This window comes from Ips typographus, linkage group LG14, assembly GCF_016097725.1.
Source record: "Ips typographus isolate SLU linkage group LG14, UJ_Ityp_2.0, whole genome shotgun sequence".
NCBI lineage: Eukaryota > Metazoa > Arthropoda > Insecta > Coleoptera > Curculionidae > Ips > Ips typographus.
In genome coordinates, this window is record NC_138435.1 from 6738649 (window position 1) to 6747821 (window position 9173).

At 35.2% G+C, this 9173-nt stretch overlaps 1 protein-coding gene across 1 annotated transcript; it reads left to right on the forward strand.

The window, feature by feature from the left end:
* Positions 1 to 519: 519 nt before the first annotated feature.
* LOC145737496 (52 kDa repressor of the inhibitor of the protein kinase-like) lies at positions 520 to 5822 on the forward strand. The gene is given in 5 exon segments (XM_081992200.1): positions 520 to 1389; positions 1391 to 1466; positions 2146 to 2387; positions 5365 to 5721; positions 5766 to 5822. Coding segments are annotated over 5 exon segments (1590 nt in total). The 5' UTR covers positions 520 to 531.
* Positions 5823 to 9173: the final 3351 nt, after the last annotated feature.

Sequence of the window (9173 nt, forward strand, 5' to 3'; positions counted from 1 at the left end):
AAAAATGAGAAAATTTTAACTTTTGGCCTGCACTGTATAGGCGGTTGTCGGGCAACGGGTAAACAGGTCATTGTTGCGGGTACGGTTGCTCGGCAACCGCTTATACAGTGCAGGTAAAAAGTTTAAATTTTCGCATTTTTGTTCGTGTTTTACGACGAAAGGGCTCAAGTTAGAGATCCGAAAAAAATACAGAAAACTAGTCCGTGATAGGTACTACAACTTTCATTAATACGATTTTTCAATCAAATCAGCCGTACAGGCGCAAAAAAATCAAAACCGTTTTCCCATGTTAATCTCCTATGTCCAGGGTGCTCTTGGACACCTGGTATAAAGTTCAAAAATATGCATGAAGACTGCCGAAAGCATGCAACGACCAACCTTCACCAAACGGCGACAAATGCTGCAAAAAATTTTCTTAACAATGTTCCTGTAGACATCCAACTGCAAAGTGGACACCAAAAAGCAATCGATGAAAACAGACAAATATTGTCATCAATTATTTCTTGTATAGTATTTTGCGGTACACATGATATGCCTCTTAGGGGCAAACAAGCAGATGAGGCTGTTTTATTAGATTTATTGAAGTTGAGAATCAATTCAGGGGACGACAAATTAAAGAGTCACCTGGAAAAGTGCCGTCGCAATGCAGTTTACACATCGCCAAAAATACAAAACGAATTGATGAATTTATGTTGCGAAGTTATTAAGGAGAATATAATTAGTGAGGTTCAGAAGACCATGGCTTACGCAGTCTTAGCTGATGAAACAGCAGACGTATCTGGGAAAGAACAACTGTCAATAGGCGTGCGGCTCTACGACGAAAGTAAAAGGAAAATCAGAGAAGAATTTGTAGGGTTCGTTGAACTAAAAGCACAAAATGCTTCCGCAATTGCCGAAGCAATTGACAATTTCTTAATTAGTTCTAACCTCTCAACCGAAGATTGCGTAGGGTTTGGATTCGATGGCTGTTCTACAATGGTAGGGAAAGAGGGTGGCGTACAAGCCATTTTGAGAAAAAAATATCCTCGTGCTTTATATTTTCATTGCTCAAGTCACAAACTCAACCTTGTTGTGAATGATGCGAACGCAGTGCCAGAAATTAGAAGTACTGTCGCCACTGTAAAGGATGTGATAACGTTTTTCAGGGAATCGACTACACGTCGAAACTACGCTCCAAACCTATCACGATTATGTGAGACGAGATGGTCCGAAAAATATAAATCAATCAGAAAGTTTTCTCAGCATTTTTCAGAGCTTGTGAAATCTCTAGAAACGTTATCCGTAGAGGGAAATTATGCCAGCAGAAAATCTGCATATCAGTTGCATTCAGCCGTTACAAAACCAGTGTTTATTGTTACTCTACAAACAATTGCCAAATATTCAGCAGTTTTTAGAACCAGTAGTTAACGCACTGCAAGCTAAATCGATCGACATGATCTCGGTAGGGGATGTTCGATGTTCAGAGTGTAATCCTGAACATACTATGACAGATGTCAATAAGGTTAGGTTGGTTTTATATTATTATTAGACATAAGACAAGTTGATGTTCACGCTCACCATAAAATGATATATTGATGATTAAATTAATATACATTAAAAATATGTACTTTCATTTGAATTCAACATAAAACATGGCGCAGTCGTTTGTCAAAATATATTGACAGAAGTTCAGTTAACTAAGTCTAAAGTAATTGAATCAAGTTTCAAGTGTGGTGTGAAGTACAAGAGAGTAGGTGAACAAAATGGCCGGAGCTAACGCAAGTATCGGTGTAAAGTTACCCCCTGATTTTGACCTTCAAGCACAAATTGCTGCTGTGGAATGGCGTTTCTGGAGAACATGCTTTGAAGACTATTTAATAGCCACAGGCCAACAAGACTCATTAGATAAAGTAAAATTATCTATCCTAAGAAATATTATTGGGAATGACTCAGCAAGAATCATGTCAACGTTTGAGGTACCTGGAGATGAACCAAATAAATTTGAATTTACCATGAGTCTAATCGACAAATATGTTAATCCAAAAGTAAATGAGACTTTTGAAAGATATAATTTTTTGAAGCGAGTTCAAAAAGAAGGCGAATTGTTTGAGCACTTTTTGACGGATTGTAAACACCTTATACGTTAATGCAATTATAACGAAGTAGACCCAGACCAGACCCCGGAGGAGAAGGCATTAAGGGACAAAATTGTGATGGGTATAAAAGATCCAGTGACCAGGGAAGCCCTACTACGTTTTGAAAAGCTCACCTTGGGAAAAGCCATCGATTTGTGTAGAACCAGTGAACTCAGCAGGCAACAGAATCTACAATTCCAGCAGAATGGTGATGAAAGGCAAAGGGACATACATGCTGTTAAAAAAGTAAACAATAGAAAGTTAGAGAGAGAGGTAAGTGATAGATCTAAGGAAAAATATGAAAAGTTTGAGAGAAAAAGTGATAAATTTAAGTGTAGAAGATGTCAAACATTGCATGGACCTCGTGCATGTCCTGCATTTGGTAAACCTTGTAAAAAATGTGGTATACTAAACCATTTTGCAATAGCATGTAAAGTCAAAAATGTAAAAAATGTAAACAAAAATTCTGAGAGCGATAGTTCAGATGAATTTTATATAAATAATGTTAAAAGCTCTTGTAATAATTGTAAAAAATGTAAATTTTGCAGAAATGAAAATATGTGGGATGAAATTATAGAAATAGAAAATAAGAAAGTAAGGTTAAAGCTTGACACAGAAGCAGATATTAGTGTAATTCCTAAAGAAATATTTCAGAAAATGGATACACATTTTAAGATTAGAAATACTGGTTGCATTATAAAGGGATTTGAGGGTACTAAAGCAAAGACTGAAGGTATTGTAAATTTGCTTTGTAAATACAAAGATAACAGTATATATGAAGACTTTGTTATAATTGAAGGTGCCACAAAAGTTTTATTAGGTGGTCAAGCATGTGTAAACTTAGGTTTAGTAAAACGAGTAAATAAAGTAGAATTAAGAAAACATAAATGAAAATGACTTAAAATCAGAATTTATTACTAAGCATAATGATATATTTTGTGGCTATGGAAAGTTTGGTGGAAAGCATGTAATTACTACAGTTGAACATTTTGAACAAGTATCACACCCCCCCACCAAAGTTCCACGAGTCATAAAAGATAAGTTTAAAAAAGAACTGGATAGGTTGATAGAGAGAAAAGCAATAGTAAAAGTGTATGATTTTGATCCTCGAGCAAGTGTTAACCGTATAGTTGTTATTGAAAAGCCCACTGGAAAACTGAGATTATGTCTGGACCCTTCTGACCTCAATAAACAAATAATTCGTAAACATGGATTAGTTCCCAAACTTGAAGACATTTCATCACAGATTTTAGGTAAAAAATATTTTACAGTTTTTGATTTAGCTGAAGGGTACCACCATATTGAGCTTGATGAACATTCTTCTTGGAAATGCTGTTTTTCAACCCCTTTTGGAATGTATAAGTATATAGTATTACCTTATGGTTTGTCAAGTTCCCAGGATATATTTCAGGAACAAGTAGAAAATAATTTTTCTAACATAAAGAATGTACAAATATGTCATGATGACATGATTGTCATGGGATCTGACAAATTTGAACATGATAGAGCAGTTGAACAAGTAGTACAGCGAGCTCGACAAGTAGGTGCTAAATTTAACAAAGATAAATTGCAGTATTTTCAAACAGAAGTAAATTTTATGGGACAAGTTTTTTCAGAAAAAGGAATAGAAATCGATCCGGATAGAGTAAAAGCTTTAGTATTATTGGAAAATCCAAAAAATAAAGTTGAACTTCAAAGAGTATTAGGTTCATTTAATTATGTAAGAAGGTATGTTGTAAATATGGCACAATATATACAACCTTTGTGTGAATTATTAAAATCAAATACTGAGTGGCTATGGCTTCCTAAACATGAAGAGTGTTTTAAAAAACTAAAAGAGATTGTTTGCAAGTCACCTGCATTAACACCTTTTGATCCTAGTAAAAAAATTATCTTGCAGTGTGACGCTTCAAAAAATGGTCTTGGTTGTTGCATGTTTCAGAAGTATCAGGGCAATTTAAAATTGGTTGCTTGTGATTCTCGCAACATGAATGATCATGAAATAAATTATAGTCAAACAGAGAAAGAATTTTTAGCTATATAGTTTGCTACTCAGAAATTTCATAGTTTTATATATGGTTATGACATAGATGTACAAAGTGACCATAAACCAATAATTGCGATAATGAAAAAAGCAATTTGCAAAATTGGTTCAGTTAGATTGCAACGAATTAGGCTTAAATTACTAAAATATTCTCTAAATGTGTACTATGTTTCAGGAAAAAATGTACAATTTGCTGACATGTTATCTAGGTCAAGCTTAAAAGAAACTGAATATGATAAGGATATGTTTGATATGGTACATTTAGTGTCAAAACATTTACCAATAAGTGAGGAAAGGAAATCTGAACTTCGACTAGAGAGCAATAAAGACCCAACTCTGTCAAAAATAATTGATTTTTATTTCAATGGTTGGCCAAACAAAACAAATAATATCATCTCTCAACAATGTAAGTCATTCTATAACCTTAAAGAGTCAATTTATGTAGAAGCCGGTATCGTGTTTCTTGATGAAAAAATTATTATTCCTGAGAGCCTTAAACAACCAATGATTAAACTTTTACATAAAGGACACATAGGCATAAGTAAAACTATCAATAAAGCTAGGAAACTGTTTTATTGGCCGGAAATGTCAGAAGATATTGTTAACTTTATAAAAAAATGTAGAACTTGTGAAAAGTTTATGTCCAGTAATTATAGAGAACCTTTATTACCACACTCTATTCCAAAGTATAGGTTTAACAAAGTTGGCACTGATATTTTGGAATATGGAGCAAACCCATACTTAGTTGTCGTTGACTATTTTTCACACTGGATTGAACTGTACAAATTGAAAGACAAAACGTCTAAATCAGTTGTAGATGCTTTCCAAGATATTTTTACAAAATTTGGATATCCTTCTTATATTATAGCAGATAATTTACCATTTTTATCGAGGAAATGTCATAGTTATTACTCCAATAAAGACAGTACTGTTTTAACATGTACTCCACATTATCATCAGAGTAATGGTCTGGCGGAGAAAGCAGTGAGTATTTGCAAACCAATCCTTAGAAAGTCATTTGAAGAATGTACTGACTATAGAGAATCAATTATGGAATACAATAACTCAATCTTAATATCTTTGGGTGCTTCACTAGCACAAATATTACAAAGTAGAAATTTGAAAACAGAACTTCCTATAATGGGTTCAAACTTAGAACCAAGAATAGTCAGGGACATTTTTAACAAGTTATGTGTCAAAAAACAGAATATGACATTACAATACAACAACACAGCTCGTAAAAAAACCACCATCTTTGAAAAAGGGGATAAAGTAGTGATTAAAAGTGCAAAAGACCGAATTTGGCATAAAGGTATCGTTATTGAAAAGCGTAAAGAGCCTAGGTCATATTGGATAAAAAAAGAGAGTAATGGAAAAATTGTTAGGCGAAACTCCTTTCAAATGAAACATTCACAAACAAGTAATAAGGAATTTTCATTGGACCCTCGATTGTATCCAATTGACGAAACTCAGTTCTCCCATACTCCTACGACTAGTGACTTTAATAACTTATCATTAAACAACGAACTAAATGGTAGCACATTAAACAACGACACTGAAACAGTATATAATTCAGATGGAAATGAATTGATGTCAACTCATAACAGAGTATCGCGTTCAAGGATACCAGTTCCAGATGGATCAAATTCATTTACTTTCATTAGTGCAACACGTTCTGGTAGGGTAGTTAGACAACCCCATAGACTTAATCCTTAAGGGGAAGGTGTTCGATGTTCAGAGTGTAATCCTGAACATACTATGACAGATGTCAATAAGGTTAGGTTGGTTTTATATTATTATTAGACATAAGACAAGTTGATGTTCACGCTCACCATAAAATGTTATATTGATGATTAAATTAATATACATTAAAAATATGTACTTTCATTTGAATTCAACATAAAACAGGGGAACACATCAAAAATATCAAGGACATTCTCAGAAATGACCGCGAGTTTCCTGATAGAATAATGAAATACTTCAAAAAGCACGAGCTGTTGCAATGGATTTGAACATAGAAATTTCGGTTCCACGTCTTGCTCACAAGCAAACACATAGAAGTAACCCAGCGGGCCCTGTAGTTTCCATACACCTTTTTAACATTGGAAGCCTCTATAGTGCATTTGTGTGTAACAGTTAGTTACACTTAGTTACTTAACTCGTTTTATTACTTTCAACGTTTTTTTTTTTGGTGCGTTCTCGCATACCCAAACAATACACAACCAAAATATTAACATCACTTTTCGAAAAGATTACCTGTAAATTATTGCACGTACATGTTATAAAAATGAAGGTGCCTTTCCCTTTTTACGATCCGTTACTAATCTGTTTTATGGTATTTGAACGTGATAACAATATACGTGCCCTTACCTTTTTACGATCCTATCCTTATCTGCTTTTTTGGAGATTGGACGTGGTAACAATATACGTGCCCTTACCTTTTTACGATACGTTACTTATCTGCTTTTTTGGAGATTGGACGTGATAACAATATACGTGCCCTTACCTTTTTACGATCCTATTCTTATCTGCTTTTTTGGAGATTGGACGTGGTAACAATATACGTGCCCTTACCTTTTTAGGATCCTATCCTTATCTGTTTATTGGTAATTGGACGTGATAACAATATACGTGCCCTTTACCTTTTTACGATCGTATCCTTATCTGTTTATTGGTAATTGAACGTGATAAAAATGTACGTGTTCTTGCCTTTACTTTTACTTCTCTATTTTTTTTTTGATAATTGCACGTACATGTACAATTATTAACGTTGCTAAAAATGTTACGTAACCCCGGAATATTGCACCATTGTGCTTCCACGCGAATTTCTTTTAATGTTATTTGGTGGTTCTGAAAAGAACCGATTTTTTTATAAAAGGTGCTTAATAATATTCAAGCACCTTTTCCGCCTCGGCCACCACTAGCACGCAAGCAACGGCCGTTTTCTCCACTTCCACGCCGTTATTGTACATCTCCGTGTGGAATCGGAGACGTACTGCCTTGGATGAAAGTGATTTCTTCTCGGTCATTTCGTCAACCGTGAACTGCAGTTTGGCCATCTCTGCCTTCGTACGTCTTATTTGGCGCGTCAACTCCCGCCGGATGTTGGCTGCCAAATAGAACGGTAAAGCACCCCGTTCACCACTCGACATCGCTAACAACTGAAAACTGAACCACGATGCGCTCCGGTACCATATTTATACGGCCCGGCAGACCAATCACGTCGCTCCGTTTGGCAAAACCGGGGTGGGTGTGGCTTGTTAACGGACTCGGAAAACGTATAAATAGTCAAGGGTAGTTTTTTTCGTTTCAGTATCGTTTCGCCCACCGTCAGAAAAGCAGCGCAGCAACCATGGCCGACGAATTTGACTTCTCCGACACAGACGACAATCTGCTGGAACAAAGTTTTGTTGCAGGGATTGAAAATCTTTATGAAAAGGAGTTGAAACGCCTGACCCTACTCCTTCATTCTTTAAAGGCACTTCTTTTGAAAAGAGAGAAGGGCCTTGAAAAGTTTGAAAGGGAAATGGCTAAGAAGCATGAGGAAATTCTTCGTCTTCTAACTCAGCTGAGGAGCCTGGACAATGCCATTTCGGACATTGACAAGATCCTGGAGTTAGCAGAACGACGTTTATCTGTTCATGCTTCAGAAAACTAAACAATTTACATTGTTTAACAATAAATCGGTTTTTTTAAAAACCACAAACATTTTACTAAAAGAAATTCGTAGTTCAACTTTATAGTACACAACATAAATACATACTGAATATACGTACAAACTAACCAAAGTATTATTATTGATTGATAAAAGCAGCAAAATAACATACTGTTTACCGTTAGTCAGTCCGGGCCGACGGTCGTTCTAGGCGTCATAACAAACGCTCCGTCTAGGCAACGGTACAATGGCGCCACTCGACCGACCGCATGGAAATTTTCAGTTGTTTTTGTATTTAAACGTAAATATTGCATTGCTAAAATGTTTTCTAAGGTCGTACAATTATATTTCAAATCAAATTTCTTTTAATTATATTTTGTGGTTCTGAAAAGAACCGACTCCGTTTGGCAAAACCGGGGTGGGTGTGGCTTGTTAACGGACTCGGCGAAAGTATAAATAGTGCCCGTTTCAGATCGCAACATTCAGTCGTATTGTTCCAGTTATGGCGTCCAGAGACCTCCCACTTCCACAGCAAGCGCTGTTGCAAATACGGCAACTTCGTGCTCAATGTCGTCGGATTCACTGCGAAATACGGAGTACGACAGAAGATTTAAAAGACGCCGTCGCCGAAATCGACAAGGAAGCAGATTGTAGATTGTCTAAGATGCAGAAGAGTGTTCTACAACTTAGGCAAAATATCAGTGCCCTTGACGAAACAATAAAAAAAGCTAGTAAAAAAAATTAGTTTTTTTACTAGCTTTTTTTAGTGTTTCATAAAAAAAACGGTTTTTTTAAAAACCACAAACATATTACTAAAAGAAATTTGTAGTTCAGCTTTATATTGAACAATATAAATACATACTGAATATACGCACAAAACTAACCAAAGTATTATTATTGATTGATAAAAAGCAGCAAAATAACACCCTGTTTACCGTTAGTCAGTCCAGCCCGACGGAGTGGCGCCACTCGACCGACCGCATGGAAATTTTCAGTTGTTTTTGTATTTAAACGTAAATATATCTCCATTACTTACAATAAACATTGCTTAAAATGTTGTCTAACGTCGTACCATTATATTTCAAAGCAAATGTCTTTTAATTATATTTTGTGGTTCTAAAAAGAACCGATTTTTTTGGATAAAAAAGTTAAGAATATTAAAATTTTCGCATCTGGACAACAAATCGTTAGTTTTATTGGCAATCTCTTGAACTGCCACCGTCAACTGCGATTGTTAAATTAACAAAAAATAAGGTCAATATGAAATATTTTTATAATACAAATTGTGTTATATAGCATTAGGGTGGGTCCTAGGAGCATACTGCTGCCAAAAAACTTAATATTTTTGATTTTTTTTTCT